A 21,438-nucleotide genomic window follows, 5' to 3' on the forward strand; every position below is an offset into this window, starting at 1 on the left:
AATTAACACAATTCAATGAGATAAACCATTAAAATATATCATCCAACTTCTTCTTTCTTTTGACAGAAGGACTTCTGACCTTTTTCCACAAGTTAAAAGATCTGTCAGTTGGACATTGCTCTGAAGAACTTCTTGCCAATTCTATAGATACATAAAAAAACTTGGACTTCAATTTGTGTTAAGTATTCAAGCTCTGGAATACTTCATGCTAATTATTCAGGCTACCTCTAACAGCATAACACTAGCACCATACTGTTAATCTCATGCAAAATAAGTTACGCTGTCTTAATAATTACAAATATACGATAATATTCAAGGTTGGTTTTGTTTTGTTGGTGGTGTGGTTTTTTTTTTTGCTTATGCAGTGAGTTTTTATATACTAAATTCTGAATATGTTTGCAAGCACACAACAGTAACTAAAAGATAATGAGAACATAACAGTATGGTAACTAAGAACTCCAGATGTTAAAAAAAAACAACTATCATAATCATAACCATATGATTATTAGAATGCATCACTATGGATTAGAGCTATGTTTTACTGAGTGTTTTAATTATGCATTTTCTTTTTATAATATCCCTGTAATATAATCTATCCTCATATTCCTACTCTTAGGTCTATTTGGACAAGCGTTTTGCTGCTTTGTTTCCCCCCTCAGTTCTAGAATACAATTATTTTTTTTTCCCTATTAAAATTCCAAATGGGCTAATAAGCATGTGTGGTGTTTTTTTTCATGATATAGTGTGTGGAAAGGGAGGGACAGAATGCATTCTGGTTAAAAGTATGCATGATAGTGTGCTGTAGAAAAGTTTGACTACTTAACTCTTCTTTTCTTTTTTTTTTTTTTTGACCTCATTAATGCTACAACCATTGCAGAAGTAAAGAACAGTGATGCTCTTACGCTAGAAAAGATCTTTTTTTCCCTTCATTTTCCCATCTATATCTAGTCATATAGTAAATTTAATTCATGTGATGAAAAATCTTACCATTCTTATCATTTGTGACATGCATGCAAACAAAACATTTGTTCTCACTCCCTGTCTGCCTTTAGACCCTGTTTGTCTCCAGTTTCACAGTATAAAAAGTAGTTTCAGAAGAAGTACTAAAAAGTTTCCAAGTTTTCAGGAAATCCAACCTTCCTCCTAGGTGAAACACAATGCTGGTCAAATTAGATTCTCTGACTCCTGTGAGGCAATATTATCAGAGATAAAAATGTTGTTAAATATTTCATTTGTAATGAAGCAAAAAATACATGAAGACTAGAAACTGTCAAAAACAATTGTTTTTTTCCAAAAAGTGACACAAAATAAGTTTTTCACATTAACTACTTTAATTATTTTTCTGAAGGTATCTTAAGGTATGTCATAAAACAGAAGTAAACCAATGTGATACAGAAAGAATAGTGGAGAAAGTGTTAGGCTAAATGAAGCCTAAGTAGCATAGAAGAAATAAATGGTCATGAAAGAGACAAAAAGCAAAGAATACCTTATATTTATTTGCCTGGGAGCAAATATGATAAAAACAACCTATGTATTTAAAGTTGAGAGAAATAATAAGTGAAAAGCAGTTTCCAATATAGATCTTGGCAAAGACTTTGATCTGATAATTTGTTGTTGAATGTGAACATGAAAGTTCTACATATATTTCATTCTTTTCAATTAGAGTACTATTTAACTGATATTAACAACAATTAGACTTACTGCTTTGCAAGATTACAGGATTTATCTTATTGTGAAAGATAGGAAGTCAGAGCAAATAATAAGTCCCCCTCTTCATGAGCTGAAGGATAATAGTCTTCTCACAAACAGCAACAGGGATATTAGATGCTTGGCACACTGAGAACAGGCATAAGCAGATGCTTATATGAAGTACTAAGACCAAATTTCTGCTTTCACTTGTAATTGAAGTTATGTTGATGTCAACATGGTTCTCCTGACTGCTCTGTAGTGGTCCCTGCATTTAGAGTTTGTGTTTTCCAAGCCTTTTCAAGTTTTATGAATTAAAAGTATGGCTTGAAGCACAGGAAATATCTTGTGCAATACAGCATACTAAGTAACGTGTAGGCTAGAGTCACGCTAAAAGTATTTGTCAGAGACCTGCTACTAAACCTGGTAATTACATAAAAGTATGTAAAAACACAGACACAAAGAAGTGGGTTAAAAAGCATAATTAAGGCTCTGAAATAGCAGCTGCCTGAGGATATCCCAGGCCAGGTCCCAGTAAATACAGAACAACATAAGAAGGTAGAGTTCTCTGGCTGGAGGGATTTTTTTGTTTGGTTGGTTTTGGTGTTGTTGTTTTAGAACAGGAAATAACCCATTGAAAACATTCTTGCCCAGAGAGGTTTTGGAGTCTCCTTTGGAGACATTCAAAAATCACCTGGACACGATCCTGTACAACATACTTGTCAGGAGTGTTGGACTACATGATCTCCAGAGATCTTTTCCAACCTCAACCATTCTGGATTCTGTGATACTTCCATAAAATGATTATTTAACACCAGACGTCAATCAGAAATTTCAGTAACAAAGCAGGACCTTTGAAACTGCAATTGTATGGTTAGTAGCACTAATTGTCTTCAAGGTCTGAATAGTTCCTTTCAGTTGTAATTTTTGCAATTTCATTACCAAGTCCAGCTTTCTCATTTGTACTTTTGTATCATATACAAAAACTAGTTGAAATTGCTACATTTCTTCCATTGTATGCAATAAAAAGATAAATAAAAAAATCAACACATTGATATAATTGTACAAAATATCTGATTTTCCTAATATGAAAATTCAATGTAAAAAATATTTGAATATTTGCTCTTACCTGTCAAAATGAAACAAACAGCTTGGATAGCATAAAACTCCTGCAACTAAAGATCTCAGACTACTCTGCTGTTCACTGTGAGGTGCAGACAAAGCTTGACAAAGACCAATATTATGACAGGAAACAGAAGAGGGAAACAAAGGCTCAGTGCTCAAATATGTCTGTAGTACCCACATGAATGGCTTCAAACACAAATTCTATGTTTCTGTGAAGTAACATTTAGACTCAGCAGTACAACAAATCTGCCTCTAAAGAGCTGTGTATTTAATAACAATTATAGAATGGCCTGGGTTGAAAGGGGCCTTAAAGATCATCTAACTCCAACCCTCTGCCATAGGCAGGGTGCCACCCACTAGATCAGGTAGCCAAGAGCCTCATCGAACCTGGTCTGGAACATCTCCAAGGATGGGGCATCCACAAGTTTTTTTTGGCAACCTGTTCCAGTGCCTCGCCACCCTTACAGTAAAGAATTTCATCCTAATATCTGATCTAAATCTATCCTCTGATAGTTTAAGACCATTCCCCCTTGTCTTATCATTATCTACCTGAGTAAAGAGTCCTTCTCCATTCTTTTTATAAGACTCCTTTAAGCACTGAAAGGCCACAAAGAGGTCTCCCCAGAGCCTTCTCTTCTCCAGGCTGAACAGCTCCAGTTCTCTCAGCCTTTCTTCATAGGATACGTGCTCCAGCTCTCCGATCATCTTTGTGGCCCACCTCTGGACTTGCTTGACAACAGATTTTATATTTTCTTGTGCCCCCAGGCCTGGATGCAGTATTCCAGGTGGGGTCTCACAAGGGCAGAATATAGGGGGACAATCACCTCCCTTGACCTGCCGGTTACACCTCTTCTGAGCAGTTGGGGTGTTCTGGGCTGCAAGCATGCACTGCTGACTCCTGTAGAGCCTTTCATCCAACAGAACCCCCCAAAATAATAATAATGGTACCAGCAGCAAAAAAAAAAAAAAAAAAAAAAAAAAAAAGTAGCAGTGGTAATAAAAGTAGTATTCTGTACTCCTAAAGCATTTCCACCTGTGACATTTAGAAATTAAAAAAAAAAAAAAAAAAACACAAAACAATACAGTCTGACATCAGAAACAATAGTGATTGGAACTGACTCAAAACCTGAACAGTACCACAGATCATGAGGTCTACAGATGGTGATGTCTACAGACACTGTAAGAAAGCATTGCAAAACTTGTTTGTTCCCAAACTTGTTAAATATTAGAGGGCTTAAACATTTTGAACAGCCAGAATAATCACAACTGCAACATCTAATCCTATTCTTGTTTCTTATAATGTACTATAAAAACAATTTTAATACTATAAAATATGCAATACAACACATCACTCTAAATTGCTCTAACAGAGCAATGTAGCTTGGAGAATTTGGTTATTCTTGAGTGCTTGATGTCACCATGACAATATCACATTAGCACTATTTCTAATGTACTTAACCAGAACACTATATGTAATGCAACATGCTGCTTTCAATTCCATTTTTCTCATTTGCTGTTGAAAGCTTTCTTTGAAGTACTTGCATGTGAATTAGTAAGAAATATTTTGATGTATTGCATGCATGAGGAAATATTGGTAGTGGTTACTTCATTGAGAAACTGTGGTTACACAGATTTTTAAAATTCCTTGTTTGTTTCTCACCCTTTTTGTTTCATTAGCAATATGTTCATGTGATGAAATATAGAGTAGTGAACTAATAGACTAGAGAACACTGCCAAACACCAGCTTTGCCTCTGGCCAGAATATTCCGTACACCTGCAGTCTTGAAAATGCTGGAATGGATTCTAATTGCATCTTTTGAGAAGAAAAATAAAATGCTCTCAAGGAGTTAGAAGACCTTGCATTTTGGCAAACTCCACTTAAATTTTTGGCTCTATACCCAAAAGTGAAAAGAGGCAACTGGGAAATGTCCTTGCAGTATCCAAGTTCAGAATGAATCAGTAACATAGCAGCATATTATGCTCCTACCAAAATCTCTTGAGATGTTCTAAAAATTGACTTTAAGCTAATTATTTCATGAAGGATTGCATCACTACCCAAATTTATCTAAAAATAGCTGTCTCAAAATTCTCCAAAGGAATCTTGGACAGGGTGATTATAAATACTGTGTAATCACTCAGCCAAGCCCTTGTGGTTATCTTGTTTAATACTGTATTTCTGAAAGATCTTTTAAGTCTACTAAAAATTTCTATGGCTCTCTAAATACAGTATTTGGTGTATGAATCAATTCCAGTGGTTCCATTTTCCTGTGAGTGTATTACTTTGCTTCACCTTTTACGTGAATGTTTTGCATCACAGAAGTCAGTAGTTTTAAAACTATAAGTTTTACAGGTAGATATACTGTGCTACAGTAAGTTTTTTAGGTTATCAAATTATATTGTGAAGAAACTTGTAAAAGTAAGCCAGTATTTGAGATTAAACCAATGAATTTATTCCACCTTAGAAGTAACGAGTCTTTCTTAAACTCACACATTCATAATCCATGACAAGAATGCTCAATTTATCCACATAAATAATATTTTGGTCTTTCATATCTATACATCTGTAGTCTTATATTTAAAGTAAATCTATCTGTTATGTTCTCATTCCCTTATAAAGGCAGTATGTCTAATTTTTTAAGATGCTTCTTTTCATTTTTAATTGTTAAAAATTATTACATATCACATCAAAATCATTGTCTTGTAGTTTACAATCTACTTGAACACCCCAAAGGCCAGAAAAATTAGAATAGAAAAAATAATATTCTAACAAAGTGCCATTTCTAGTTGAAGAAAGGCATTCAACTGCATATCTGGTACTAAGAGCACTATTTAAGTCACAAACTATTTAAAAAGAGGAAAAAAATGAAATTTGCAGTTGATATATATTTTTAAAAACTTCATTTTTTTTGAACACATTCTATTTCTGGTTTTATTCTATTTTAGTTTGGATTCATAGTAGGATGTTCACTGTCAGTCTTCAGGCACTGTCAAGTGATCAAAATCAGTACATTTATCAATAAGGAAAATAAATAAATAAATAATGTTAAACACAGAAAAATAAATTTATAGAATCAAACTATTAAAGAATTAGAAATGATATTCTATTTTGTCAGATATTGTCTTTTTTTTTTTTCTCCCAGGAAATAATTTCACACAGAAGTTTTCATACACATTGCCTGTGGCATAATTTTAATACTTTCCTGAAGCCACCCTATAGAAACAAGAAGCTTCCAGATGAAACAAAAAATACACCAGGAGGGTGATGTTAATACAGCAGAGTGACTAGAGAAGTTTATCACAGTGCAAGGCTGTGTTAAATACAAATAAATTTGCATTTAGGCAATTCAGTCTCAGAGAAAGCCTGTGACGTATTACAGGGCAGCAACAGAATCTGGTTTTCTGGCTTTAATCCAATAACAATAAAGTTCTGTGAGGAACCTCAATACACAGTGGGTTACTCCACTGTGTTTAATAGAATTGAATCTCCAAGACACCTACTGCATACTGTGCCCTCTTTAAATATGTAAGTTGTGATGCCTACAATGTCCTAAAGTGGTGGGATTCACCACAGCTCCTGTAGAGCTTTCCGAGTAGCAGTAGACAAATTTGCTAACATTTTGATGTTTGCTCCTTCTAGGTGAGCACCTATAAATGATACACAGTATAAAAATACCAACTTCCTCATCAGTGTTAAGTGAAAGAGCGGTGCTTGGCTTTCTCCTGCAAACAGAAGTATTGAGAATTATTCACATTTTTTGTCTGAAAAAAAAAAAAAAATCTGACTCCAGGAAACTTATTTTCATCAACATAATATTCCCATGGAAGATAGTCCTCTTTTCACTCCTCAAAGAGGGCATTCCTGGGCACTTCACGTACACAATAAGAAAGCTTGGATTCTGATAAAAGTCTCAAACACACCTCTCCTTCCCTCTCTCATGAAACAGTCTTTGGAGCTCTTTCAGAAAAAGATCTTCTGTACTTCTGCATGTCAACAGCAGAGGAGTTTCCAGGCTACGGTAATACTACCATAGAGTTTCTAAAGACACACTGAGGTCATCCCTTCAACAACAAACTCCTAAGACTCGGAGCATTTCTAGATATTATCCCTTGTGATGATTCATACTACAGCATCATTTGAAATGTCTAGACTTAAGGATTTGGAGTTTATCAAGTATGTGACAAAATCTGTGATGCCCCTGAAAGAGACAGCAGCAGAAACGGAGACTCAAAAGAGTTTCTAAGACAAAAGAAAACTCCCCAAATTGCAAAGAAAATAATAAAATTAACCAAACTGTCAGATACATGATGATACAGCAGGAGAGTTGATGTTTCCACTTATTTAGGCCAAAGTGATTCACCAGTCTATAAAGATCATGAAGTAAAACTTGACTGAAATAATATTTTCTATTGCAAATGGTAAAGCTGATCCTCACTGAAACTTAATTTCAAATTATCGCTTCTTTGCTAAAATTGCAACTCCCTGAAAAACAAGATATTCTTGGGAGAGATGCAGGACATAAAGATGACAGAAGATGCAATTAGAATGTCAAATGCAGCATGACCAAATTCATTTTGTAGTATAGAAAGGAAAATGTTACAAGGTTTTCTAAAGAAACTCTAGCACATTTGTTCAATAGATTTATTGACATCCACAACTATGTGTGTATATTTCCACTCAGGGTGACATTATGTTACAAGCAAGTTTGTAACTTAAATTAGCACTCTAAAATAATTTAAAGTGATTTCCCAATAGCTTGTCTACATGATTTAAGACAATCTGTATTAGCTACTGCTTGCCACTGTAACAACTGCTGTTCTGTTTTAACTCTAATACAGCAGTGAAGTGGAAGTCTGGTTCTGAAGAGAACACATCTCAGCAAAATTTTGAGAACATTAAAAAGTAGTTGCAGAGGATTGTAAAATTAAGACAGCAAAGCAAACAGAGAGAAACATCTTTCTCCTGAAACACAGTAGAAAATATTCTTACATTTAATGAAGTATCTTAAAATTGGCGTACCTGGAAGAGCAACTTTTGGAGCAACATGTAACAGATATATCAGTATTTTTTTTTATGTTCAGGAAATTCATAATTTGATGTGCAAATCAAAAAAAGGATTTTATGTAGTATATATCAGAATAAATATATGAATTGCAGATACTAAAGAAATTTGAAGGAGGAAGGAAGTAGTCCGTCTGCTACTCTTATCAGCTGATGCCTTTGTGGAAGAGGAAAATCCTACTCTTACTGCAGCTTTGCTAACAAGACTTTTTTAGCCACAATGCTTCATATGCAGCCTAGGTTTACCTTCACTAATTGAAAGACAGGGAACTTCTGTGAGGAGCAACATGAAAAGGAGAAACTTAAAGAGAAATTCCTTGGATTCTTTGAGGTCTGCATTTCTTATCCTTTGCCCTGCTGCCTTGATAAGTTCTCAGCCTCCTGTACGTATGAATAGATAGATTCCTGCTTGACTGGATAGGTAGATTCATCACAAATGCATTTGGTATTATGGGCATACACAAAGGGAATATAGATTTTTTTTTCACTACCCACCATTTTACTTGGCCTCTCTAAGCAAAAGTTCCCCCTAGAGTTTAGAACAGGTGTAGAGTGAGGCATCTCCTAATAATTATAAATATCTCCCATGACCACAACAGGCTGGAAAAAGGTAGGGTTTTCTGTGTTTTTTTCTATTCTTCTTTCAGTGGTACAACAGCTTTGGAAATAGGTGAGGGAACAAATATGGCCATAAAAAAATAAAATAAAATTTAATCTGGCAGTTGATCATTCACTAGAGTTCTAGTTCTTCAACAAAAGAGAATCAGAAATAGACTAGGAATTGCCATCTCTCAAAGAAACTTTTCACTGAGAAATTGGCATATTTCATGCTGCTTCCACCCTCTTTTCCCCACAGCACAGTCATAGCAAGGAAAAAGACTTGTTCTTGAATACACATGTGAAATCTGTGGGGCTTGACAGTGGTTCTCCCCAAAGGGATTAAAGAAGTATGAATGATCTCTACAACCTCTATTATCAGATAATTCGTAAGTGTAATAAAGTGGTGAGCTAGACAAACCACATTCCTATTCCCGATGTCTCTCTTCTCTCTCTCTCTTTTTTTTTTTTTAAATGTGTGGTGTCTGAGATAAAAGAGATTATTTTGGCATCAATTTAATCTACTTAAATAGCTTTACTGAAGATCTTTATCATTATAAATAATGGAGGTATTTGAAGTATTTGGTTACAATTCGAAATGAAGTTATCCAACACAATGCCTCTCTAGCAAACCTCTTCTGCAATTCCTATAGTTTGGTCAAAGAAAGTCATGAATTTTATGAACACTTCTCAGCAATACCATAAGGATTTTTAAAAAAAGTAAAATAGCAACACACAGTCTTCCCACACATCTCATGAACATTTAAAAAAAATATCTGACAGGTATCATGGAAAATGGCAAAGTGGAATATTTGCTTACTCATCAGTAATGAAGTTATTTGGAATCTAACATCTTCTGCTAAACTGATGAAATATCTCCTGGACAGCTGACTGATCTGGGACATAAGTGCATCATGGCTGAAACATAGGTACTTGGCTGAAATGTCTGTAATGAAGTCAGTATCATAAGGGGATGATAAATTCATGTTCAAGGGCTGTTTCCTATTTTTATAGACCTGTGGGAAAAAACTACGATGATTATAGGTATGATGTCAGAGACATTGGGAAGTTAGCGTAGCAGGAAAGGTTTTCCCTGACTTTCTGTTACTGAGTCCATGAAGTTCTGCAGGATGTAATGTATGATTCAGAAAGGATCATAACATTGACTATGCAGTCAACTATACATTATTATGGCTATACATTAATGTGGCATGCTCATTTGTGAAGTGGCATGCTGCCTGACAGCAGTGTGGTTAACTTGAGAGGCTAAGGAAAACAATGATTTTGCTGATGGTATTCTCTCCTCCTCCTCCAGCAATACATTCTCTAATGTCACACAAAGGAAAACAACCAATACAAAACCTTTAGAAAAGTTCTTAAAACATATTTCTCACCCTTTTCACATATTCTGAAAGAGAAAATGCATCTAATAACATTCACAACACACAAAACTGGTCTTTAATAACTAGGTCATCTCATCTGAACATCCTTTGTCCTGTTGCTTGTCCTACTGTACCTACAGTACCTCTACTTGCAATGAGTATTAGTTTTTAAAAAACAGGGTAAGTAGCCACTGCACATGGTGCAGTTTTAAACATCTTAATTAGACAGATAAAAGATGTATGTCCTGTGTTTTACATGTGTACTGTGCCTAGTACGGTTATTTTCTTCATTAATAAAACAGAACACAAATTAAATTTGCTCATGTCTAGTGTGTAACTACACGATTTTTTATTAAAACCTCAAATGACTTACAGCATTCAAGATAGGGGGATTTTTACTTCTAGAATTTATTTTAAGGATAGTCATGATTTCCAGATAACCTCTCAGAAAGCCAGAAGCCTTCTGAAAACACAATTATTTTACAAGAGATAAGCAAATAACAGCAGAAAAAAGGTTAGGAAAAGTCAACAGGGGACAGATCTTGCTTTACTGTGAAGAGCATCTGCTCTCCTCTGTCACACATAATGATGACAGTTGGAAGCTATATATGAGAAGGGAAAACAGGAAGTGTACTGAGGTGCATATAACATGAGCCAAACATGCAGCTAAATACTTAGCAACCAAAGAGAAGCAATACTGAAACATTTACATTGAACACCTCCTACTTTTCACAGCTGCTGTCACATTTCAGACCTGGCTTGAAGACTTTCGATACAAGATTAGAATAATCTTGAACATATGAAAATAGAACAAATAGAATAGAACAAATAGAATAGAACAGAACAAATGAAAATAATGCCACTTTTCAGTTGCTATAAAAGCATGCAAATGTCTACCCACCTGCTGTTTTAACTGATGTACTAATCTGTCCTTCTCTCTTTTAAGAGCCATTACTTCCTCTTGAGTCTTCTTTTTCTTTGAAGCGGACAGTTCAAGCAAGGCAATATTTGCATCTTTTTCACTAATTGCAGCAAGCAGGGCTTCCTGTCTGATAAAATAAAATATTCTTAATATTATATAGCATATATAATATTAATATATGCTATTTTTATATTCTTAATAAAATAGAACAAAAATACTAAGTGAGATGTTTCTTTTAACTAATGGAAAAACAATCAAGTAATTTCGAACACTCTTTAAATAGCAAATATTTCTTAAAGCATTTATCTTAGTGTTTATCATTACTATAACATGATAATTAATAATGCTTCCGTGAATTAACTTGTTCTTTTTTTTAAATTTATGTTCCTGAATTATAGAATATCTTACATAAATCTTATGAATTATTCCAATCATAAAGACTGAATCATAAAAAGGAAAGTGATATAAATAAAGCTTATTTTTATTTTGTCTTGTATATTCACTACCCTAGAGGCCTCAGTACAGAAATCTCTGGATATCTTCCTCACATTTACGTAAACGTTTTCCTATGAATTTATGGTTATTCATTGTGTCACCATGAAACTATAATTCTCAAAGTAAATATAACATCTAGAAAAACAGTACCTTGATCTAACAGTTCACAAAGAATCTTTTCCTTTGGAATTTTGACCTCAATCACCATAGAGCAAACAGAAACTTACAGCACTCAGAAACATATAGAATTACATAGAAGCCAGCAGGGTCACATCGTAAATAGTTTGTGAGGACACATGACAGAAGTAATTTTTACAACATGCTGTTAGGAAGCACAGATCCTGGAGTATCTTACTATTTCTTATACTCTAAAATGCTCATGTTGGTAATGACATGATCTGTCCCTTATTTTCTCAAATAAACGAAATATACTCACTTTCTGCAATGTATTTAATGACAGACTATGACTTATCAGACAAGATGAAGAGCATAATAGGTTTTACTACATAATATGTTATGGCCTATGCCTTTTTCCAGAACTACATAAGATCAATCATTAAAAAATAAACATGGATAAATGAGACATAAATTAACCTTAGACTCCAACTGCTAATAAATGTATACATTTATTATACATAACTTCATATAGCCAAGGTAAGCTAAAACTTTGGGATTCTTGCAGTCCTTCTGCTTGCCAGCAACAATGTCAAGAAAGCTATTTCACTTTTATATCAAAGTTCCTAATGTATTAATGTAAATATTTAAAGGACAATATTTCTGATGGAGTCAAAGGAAAACAAGTTATGAGATATGGATCAGTTTTAGATAAACTGTTGCATTTTATTCATAAACTTAAATACTCTCAATTATCATTCTGTCTTCTTCATTCTAATCACAGTTAAACGATGTTTAAAAGAGGATGCCTTGAGCCTCCAACGGTTCTGATTTAAATAATACCTATTTATTAGTCTAATTAACAGGTATTAAAGAAAAAAAAAAAAAGATGGAGTCATAAGTCTATAATGCTAATCTGAACTGAAACATTTTAGGAAACATATTGTTTCCTAAAAGCCTCAAAATAACAAATAAAACATGCTGCATGGTTATTGGTACCATGCTGTAATATTATTCATGTTTTGTGCTCAAATAAGACGTCAATTCCATAATATTTTCACTAAAATCTTGATTTTTTAATGCACTGAAATAAAAGAAAGCTGATTCACTACTGTTCTCAACTATTCCTCTCCTCTTACATGAATCAGAGAATTTTTGTAATGTATAAAATCTAAAAATGCCCTCTTCTTAGCATCTGGCTCAAACAGAAAGAAAAATGTAACACAAATTAATTTTTTTCTCTGCAGTATTTTATGTAAAAATGTCTATACTTTTCTGTTTTAGAAATGTGCCCAGCCTCAGACGATGTCTTTTTTTGGGGAAGTGGTGGTGGTGGTAGTAGTTACAACATAAGCTCTCTGACAAAAGAGGGTTGGCAATAGGTTTTCTATGACTTTAAAGCCAAAGAGATAGCACATATTTAGTACATATTAAAATCACAAATAAAGATCATTCAGATGTTTTGACATTGCTCTAACAGGTTGCATCAACAAACAGTTTATTTATTTATGTATTTTAATCTTGCATCAAACAACAATTTTATTGCTGTTTGGAACATTTTTTTTTTTTTTTCAAAAATTTTTTTACATCATTTTTCTGGTTTTCTGGATGTGTAGAACTAAGATTTGTCCTGTCTGCAATTGACACTAGCAGGACTAAGTCCTAATCTTTAATTCTTGGTAATTATTGCTGTAAAGTAGGTACCTCTGATAAAGTAAACTGCAAAATATAAATTGGTTTATTTCATAATTATCAGTCTCAAGATATACCTATTTTATATCTAAAGATAAATATTGATATAACCATTACAAACCCAACACACGTAGGATGAAAGTAAGTAAAAGAAAAGTTACATCATGGAAAATCCAAGGTTTTTAAGTTATTCACAGATCAATCCTAAATTATGTAGGCATGCCTGCTCATCTAATTTCCTGGTAAATACTAGGTTTCTAATGATATTTATTTAATTGTGTAACGCCAGTTTTAGTCCTGCTGTAAAACGTCACAAACAGAATAAAATTTCTAAGTCAGCTTGAAAACTAAATGAAGGTGTACTGAATTTTTACTTCTCCAAAGTTTAGAGTATTTCAAAAACTGGTTTTGAAAACAAAAGCCTGACTAGTGAGAAAGAAGAGTCAGAACTACTGACGCATTCGATATCATTTCAATATCTGATAATGTGATGCACTCAGGTCCATCTTTTTCGTATCACTGACCAAAATAGCCATATGTTCTTGTAATCAAAACAGTGCAAGTGTGCAACTCTATGCAATTCTTCTGTCAACGCTAGCCCTGCTTTAAAGGAACAGTTGAGTTAAAACCTTCCATGGAAGAGAAGAGTAAGACAGTCTACTCTGAAAAATTTGCATTCTGGATTCTGCAGCTCCCAAAGACATAAGCTTTTGGAGACCCTGGTGTGCTCCTTCTCAACCGATGGCATTGAGGTGTTATGAAAGCCAAGCAGAGGTAACAACAATATTTTTCTAAGACGGTATTTTTTTGAAACATAACAAAATCTTTCTCCTCAATTGCCTTGTGGTTGATGGGATAATTCCCAAAGAGCATGCAACTACTTTTCCCTTTGCAAAATATTGCAGTTTACTTCTATGTAACCAAACACCTAAGTCTACAAAACAACAGTTCATACCAAATGCAGGAAATAATGATTCATAACCATGTGAAGTAGCTGCCCTGATAAATAAATAAATAACTCTGTAAATGCTCCACTGAGGTGGTCTAAGATTTGAACCCAACCCCCAGCACATACAGACATTTGAATAAGCCCTCCATAACTTTGTAGTATTATTATCATTATATTTTAATTCTTATCTTTATGGTATCTGTTATGCATGTGGAGCTCAGAGGCCATAAAACCACAAACATTTGGAGAAGATTGCACAAGAACACAAGGATGGGGATTTGTACTTAAGTTCTTCCACTGTAATGTGGAATGATGAATACATGTACACAGACAGGCAGGTGAATCCAAACTCATACTGCCCATACACTGGAAGCCTCCTAAATGTGAGTCAGCTTCAGTTCAGAAGCTGTAAAGCCTCATTTATTTAAGAGACAAAGCATTTAACTTGGGCATAATGCCACGCAACATGCTGATGGCTTCCAGACTGGGACTGGCTCACATACAGCCTGCTCAGAGTGTGGGCAAAGCAAACTTGCACCTGTCTGCACAGACATACTCCTGGAGCACGTTGGCACTTTATCTGTGTCTATTATCACGGATAATTTTAACAGTAATAATCTCAAATATATAATCCAGTGGCATTTAACCAGGCATCCGGGTTAACAAGAGTGGGACTGACTGTATATTTTACAGTCAGTTGCTTAAATCTTTAGTAATTAAATTCTTCAATATGGAGGGAAGACAGAGATGCAGCAGTTTGTATTATTAATATACAGAGTACAAAATAGAGGCACAGGTTGTGACAGGGCATATAAACCAGCTGAAGTAGCATTTAATTCTGTATCACCTAGCTTACTACCAGAGCTCCTGGTAGTTCTACTCTCCTCAAGTTCTACATTATCATCTCTCTTTTACTACTATCACACACAGGTTTACCCATGGCTGTGAAAGCTACTGTGTTACCTGTCATCATCCTTGAGATTTACTATAGAGGAATAAAATCTGATGAACAGAAGAAATTTACCTTAGCTACCCAGTGATTTCACTAAAAAGATCAATATTACTATTTTTGCAGGAAACATTTGAAAGAGGATTATCTGACCTCTAGGAACAAGGCTAAGATGCCAGCAAAAAAGCCGGTAATAATGACTTCCTCAGTAATAAGCATGAAGCAAACTTCACTCAAAAGTGTAAACAGGTGACAAGGTCTTCATCTAAATCTCTCAGGTGAGTAACACACTTCCACTTTACCGCTAGAAACTGAAAATCATCGTGCATTTCTGTGCCAAAATTTTTTAAAATCAGGAGCTGAACTGGCACCAAAAACAACATACAGCCTCATATGCTCTCCAGCTAGCATGCTTAAGAGTGTAAGCATAATTTATAATTCCTAATTATCTACCGTGTCAGGGAAAAAAATGACTATCCAAATACAGTTCTATAGAGGTGTTATCACTATTCGCAGCCAAAATGTCTCCTATTGTTTAATAAATTATGATAATAAAATACATTCTAAAATAATTTATTAAAGCACTGAATTAAATGACATTTTTAAACAGTAATATTTATAAAGAGTAATCCTTTTTGCTATTAGCAGTTTTTCATCTCTCTTCTGGCAAATTAATTTGTTATACAAATACCAGGATAGTACTTTTAACACCAAAAAAAAAAAAAAAATCATTCTAGCTGAACATGGTAAAATTAGGTAAACTCTCAGATTAATAAAATACATGTTAAAACAAACAGCATTTGCTCTGCATTGATAATTAATCTGTACATTTTCCTTTGACTTACATTCTCAGGATTTCCTATCTAAATATGCTGCACTATAATTTGGGTATTCACTACAAGAAGGAAAGGGAGAACTCTTCCCTGGAAAAGCAAAACTCTAAAAATGAAAATTATCTCTAAGCAAAGTCATACTGCATTCTTCTCTACAGCAAACTCTAGCTAGTCTCCTCAATAAAAAGTGAATATAAAAGTCTCTTGATGGTAATAGCTGCTGCTGTGAGATCAGGGTTTAAGGTACTAAAGATTCCAGTGAGAAGTTCCAGGGAACTTGCATAAATATCTTAATATAATTCATGTAATTTCATACTAAAACACAAAAGTAAAGTGGAAGGGTATAGTCCCATTCTAAAAGTCAAGAATTCATTTGTTCAAGCAAGCAGGATTGATTCCATGTAAAACAATTTGCAATTCCACTGTGTGATTTTTTTAATTAACTACATGGGTGATGGACTAGAAAATACGCTTGCTTACTACATTTCAGTACTACATTGAGACTGGGAGGATCTTCAAGTGCCATGAAGACAGGAATAAAAAGGTCTTGACAAATGGAAGAAGCAGTCTGGAAAACTAAGGAGGAACTCCTTATTAATGATCTCTTGTGAAAGAGGCAAACATCATACTGGTAAGTATGATGAACGGAAAGAGATTGCAAGACAGAAGTGATAATTTGACCTGTGTGACTTTAGGAGAATCTCAGCTGAAATACCAAATCCAGCCTGGAGATGATTTCTCCAAGAAAAATGCATTGACTGTTCAGGGGACAGCAACAAAAGTGGTCAAAGAAACAGCTGACAAGGAAACATTGAATTAACTACAGTAAATGGTCTACGAGAGGCAATACGATAATGAGAACATTAAATGCTCTACTAGAGTGAAAAAGAACATATTTTCCATGTCCACTGCACACAGAACAAGAGGTAATATGCCAACATTTAATTGTAATGGCAAGTTAAGTATTAGTAGAAATTAAGTACTTGAAGAAATTGCTGAGGAAAGATGGTTTCTACCAGTGTAAGTCTTTCTGATCAAGTTGGTTAAAAGTCTGTTAGAAATGAGTCAGATATAGTTGATCTTGCCCCAAAACATGATATTTCAGTACCAGGGAAGCTCATGGAGCAGATCCTCTTGAGAGTCATCATGCAGCACTTGCAGGGCAAGCAGGCGATCAGGCCCAGTCAGCATGGGTTTATGAAAGACAGATCCTGCTTGACGAACCTGATCTCCTTCTATGACAAAGTGACGCGCTCGGTGGATGAGGGAAAGACTGTGGATGTGGTCTACCTTGACTTCAGCAAGGCATTTGACACCATCTCCCCATCTCCCATAGCATTCTCCTCAAGAAACTGGCTGCCCTAGGCTTGGACTGGCGCACGCTTCGTTGGGTTAGAAACTGGCTGGATAGCCGGGCCCAAAGAGTCGTGGTGAATGGAGTCAAGTCCAGTTGGAGGCCAGTCACTAGTGGCATCCCCCAGGGCTCGGTGCTGGGGCCAGTCCTCTTTAATATCTTCATTGATGATCTGGACGAGGGCATTGAGTGCACCCTCAGTAAGTTTGCAGATGACACCAAGCTAGGTGCGTGTGTCGATCTGCTTGAGGGTAGGAAAGCTCTGCAGGAGGATCTGGATAGGCTGCACCAATGGGCTGAGGTCAACTGCATGAAGTTCAACAAGACCAAGTGCCGGGCCCTGCACCTGGGGCGCAATAACCCCAAGCAGAGCTACAGGCTGGGAGATGAGTGGTTGGAGAGCTGCCAGGCAGAGAAGGACCTGGGAGTGATGGTGGACAGTCGGCTGAATATGAGCCAGCAGTGTGCTCAGGTGGCCAAGAAGGCCAACGGCATCCTGGCTTGCATAAGAAACAGTGTGACCAGCAGGGCTAGGGAGGTGATCGTCCCCCTGTACTCGGCTCTGGTGAGGCCGCACCTTGAGTACTGTGTTCAGTTTTGGGCCCCTCGCTACAAGAAGGACATGGAGGTGCTTGAGCAGGTCCAGAGAAGGGCGACGAAGCTGGTGAGGGGCCTGGAGAACAAGTCCTACGAGGAGTGGCTGAGGGAGCTGGGCTTGTTCAGCCTGGAGAAAAGGAGGCTCAGGGGCGACCTTATTGCTCTCTACAGGTACCTTAAAGGAGGCTGTAGTGAGGTGGGGGTTGGCCTGTTCTCCCACGTGCCTGGTGACAGGACGAGGGGGAATGGGCTAAAGTTGCGCCAGGGGAGTTTTAGGTTAGATGTTAGGAAGAACTTCTTTACCGAAAGGGTTGTTAGACATTGGAACAGGCTGCCCAGGGAAGTGGTGGAGTCACCATCCCTGGAAGTCTTTAAAAGACGTTTAGATGTAGAGCTTAGGGATATGGTTTAGTGGGGACTGTTAGCGTTAGGTCAGAGGTTGGACTCGATGATCTTGAGGTCTCTTCCAACCTAGAAATTCTGTGATTCTGTGATTTCCAGCAATCTATTTATTCAATGATTCAATGGTTTAAACTGATTTATTCTATGTCTCATTTTAAGATGGCAGTTCCTTGGAGTTAACACCCATGCTTTACCTACTTATACCACATATCTGCTAGCCTTCCTATGACTGGAAAGAAAAACCTTTTACATTTACATTTCTACATCTGTACTAAGAAAGAACAATACAAAACTACAGAATGATCAAGTTTCTGTGAAAATTACCAATTACGGAAAAAAAAAAAAAAAAAAAAAAAAAAAAAGACTTTGTATTGCATAGGTAATCAATAATAATGAAATACAGAATACCTTTCCTTGGAGGATCTACCGATTATTAATTTGATAAAAGACCTACCTTTTAGACAAATAAAAATACAAAATGTAGAAGTATGTTAGCAGTCACTGCAAGTAGTGTGAAAACCTAATCTGAATTACCATACCTAGAACTGAAGAAAGCAGATGATAACACAGCAACTTAACTATAAATGTATCCAAACACAGGAAAAGTGCAACCTTATAGATCTCTAGCAATACAGAATATGCATTTGTGAAAGCATCTGTCTTGGAGTGAAAAAATTACTTAATATGAAAAGGAAGCTTTAGCATACTATAAGAGAAGATAAGATAATGCGAGAAGAAATAAATCCACAAAAGACTCTGTTGAATGCCAAACTGAAAAAGTATATTGTATACAGTATTTTATCAAACTGCAGCCTAAACAAATGTCAAATGGAATAATTTCTTTAACAAATATGGGCAACAACTGAGAAAAAAGGGTTGTTCACTAGCATATATTTAGTCAAGATTAACTATGGATAAAAGAATGTACTAAGAACAGATTTAATAACCCTAAACTGTCATTCAGCTTGTAGGAGGTATTCAAGATACAGCTAATAAAACACAAAAAATGGTTCTAACCACCCACAAAAAAAATTCTCAGTAGTATAAAACACTGAAGGATGACCACTAAGATAAATGCTTTCATTTGAGAGCTGCCTTGCAGTTAACCTTCTTAAAGAGTCTCCCAGAAACCTCTAATCATAATACATTGCATTGCCACTTATCACAGTCAATTTAGAAGTGAACTCTGTAAACACTCCTGGCTTTACTCCCCACCTCTGTTAGTCTAAGAATAATTTTCTGAGCTTTAATAAAAGAACTCATGACAACTTTTGGGGAGGTGGGGTGAGTTCTCAGGAACAGTCCAATTGTAATCTAACAATTCCTAGATTAAGATTTATAGGAACAAAATCTTCTAACAAAAACTTTACTGCCTTCACTACTTAAACTGTTCTCCACAAAATACAGAAATGCAATTATAAAAGTCACCATTAAAGTTAAATCAAGTCAGAAACGTTTGAACTAATGATACACAGTAGAGTACTCAGCCAGCTTCTTACATGCTAATCATACTGAAAGAGAAAAAAAAAACAAAACAAACAAAAAAAAAAAAAAAACACAGCTCAATCAACTTTTTCCCTTTAATTATTGTTTTCTTTCCCTCATGACCCCCAGTATTCAACCTTAGGTTCAGTAGGAGGTGACTAGAGATAGACAGTGATGAGAGATCCTGTTTGAAACAGCTTCTCTCTGTTACTCCTAAAGCAAATAGATGGTTTGTTAAAACATGTCGTTAATCCATTATGGATGTGCATGCATCTTAGAAAATAAATTTCAGAACATTTTTAGTATTTTAAAGCTTTTTCTTTAGAAACAAAACGTACTGATCATGAGTATGAAATTTAAAACCTGCATATTCAATACTGCAGTTTTAAGTCTAAGCTACTTGTGTGACACATTTAACTTCAGTCACTACTGATCTTAGGCAATTATCCTGGAATTGTATTTCTGAAACAGACATAAAATTTATCTCTCCAATTTCATGACTGTATATGCTTTGCAAAAGACACAATTTATAGGTTAATTCCTTTGAATGAACAATTATTTTGCACTCTTTTCAAAGAGCAATCCCTTTTGAAAATAGTTTCAGAAGGAAAAAGCAGCATGAAACAGCACTTCAGTTTGGCTTAGTGCCTTTATGTAAAGCAGAGAGAACCAGATGCTCCACAGCCCAAACACAGCAAGAAGTAGAGAGGACTGCTCCATTAATTATGGGACAGAAACATCAGAGCCCTGGTCTTACCCATCCACCAAGCACTTTTCCCTCTATTGAGGGAACCTCAATATATCAAACCTTGAATTTTCCAGCTGATGAAGCCACCTTCTGGAGGCAGGTGTGAGAGACAGTCTTCAGATAATATAAAGCCTCTATATTACACCTGTGGTAGATGTATATCTTCATTAGGCTAGAATCAAGGAGAACCAGGAAGAAGCAGTTCTCCTTTATGTGAAATCTTAGAGCAAATGGAAGGAAGGAAAAAGAAGGAAAAGGACCTGATCCTGAATAATCACAAAGGTTTTTCCTGAAAAGACAACTTTCATATCCATTCCCTGCCTTCAAACCACCTCCAGCCCCTCCACCCCTCCTCCCTCCTCCCCCCCCCCCCCCCCCCTTTTTAAAGTTTCCCTTCTCAAAGCCTCAGTTTGGTGTTTCTTCCATGTTTCAATATTCCCATAACCAGACCTACATCCTCCAGTAACAGTAAGTGCATTGTCTCAGATTGGCAATTTTTAAATATTCTTCTTTCTTCTCTTATCAGCAATTGCAAACGTGCATATAGTTGGTGGGTTTTTGTTTGTTAATCAAACAAAAATACTTCAATATAAAGGTGTATGTTCAGAAAGGTTTTAAAGACAAAGAAGGAAATTCACGCTCATCCTTTGTCCAGTAAGATGTAGGCACTCAATTGCCCTTTGAATTCTCTGAAGTTTTTGAAGTCCCATAACATTGCACTTCTGATGTCCTGATGTTTTAGAAATGACAGGTAAGTAAAACAGATCCATTCAGAAAAGAAAAACATCGGTGAAACCAATTACATCATAGTTTCACTGATGTAATTACATCAATAAATGTGATTCAGTAACCAGTCTATTATTATTTCATTCAAAGTGACAGCATTGCCCATGTGTGAGGAGATATAACAAGATTCAGACTGCATGTGAAATGTAAAGAGAAAAAAAAAAAAATTCACAGTGCTGCAAAATACATCTGAAGAATGATGATGACTATTTCTGGTGATTATTTCTGATGATGATAATTATTTCTGGGTTTTGCATAGAATT

General features: G+C 35.6%; 1 protein-coding gene across 18 annotated transcripts in view; it reads right to left on the reverse strand.

Moving 5' to 3' along the window:
* Nucleotides 1-21,438, reverse strand: part of ERC2 (ELKS/RAB6-interacting/CAST family member 2) — a 556,650-nt gene that overhangs the window by 146,219 nt on the left and 388,993 nt on the right. For all 18 annotated transcript variants that reach the window (XR_011100132.1, XR_011100130.1, XR_011100127.1 and 15 more), the window contains one exon: nucleotides 10,751-10,898. Coding sequence is in view for 2 of the 18 variants with exons in the window: in XM_068694082.1 (XP_068550183.1) it covers nucleotides 10,751-10,898 (148 nt within the window). In the remaining 16 variants the exon portion in view is untranslated. The remainder of the gene's footprint in view (nucleotides 1-10,750; nucleotides 10,899-21,438) is intronic.

This window comes from Anas acuta, chromosome 11 (assembly GCF_963932015.1).
Source record: "Anas acuta chromosome 11, bAnaAcu1.1, whole genome shotgun sequence".
Taxonomy (NCBI): Eukaryota; Metazoa; Chordata; class Aves; order Anseriformes; family Anatidae; genus Anas; species Anas acuta.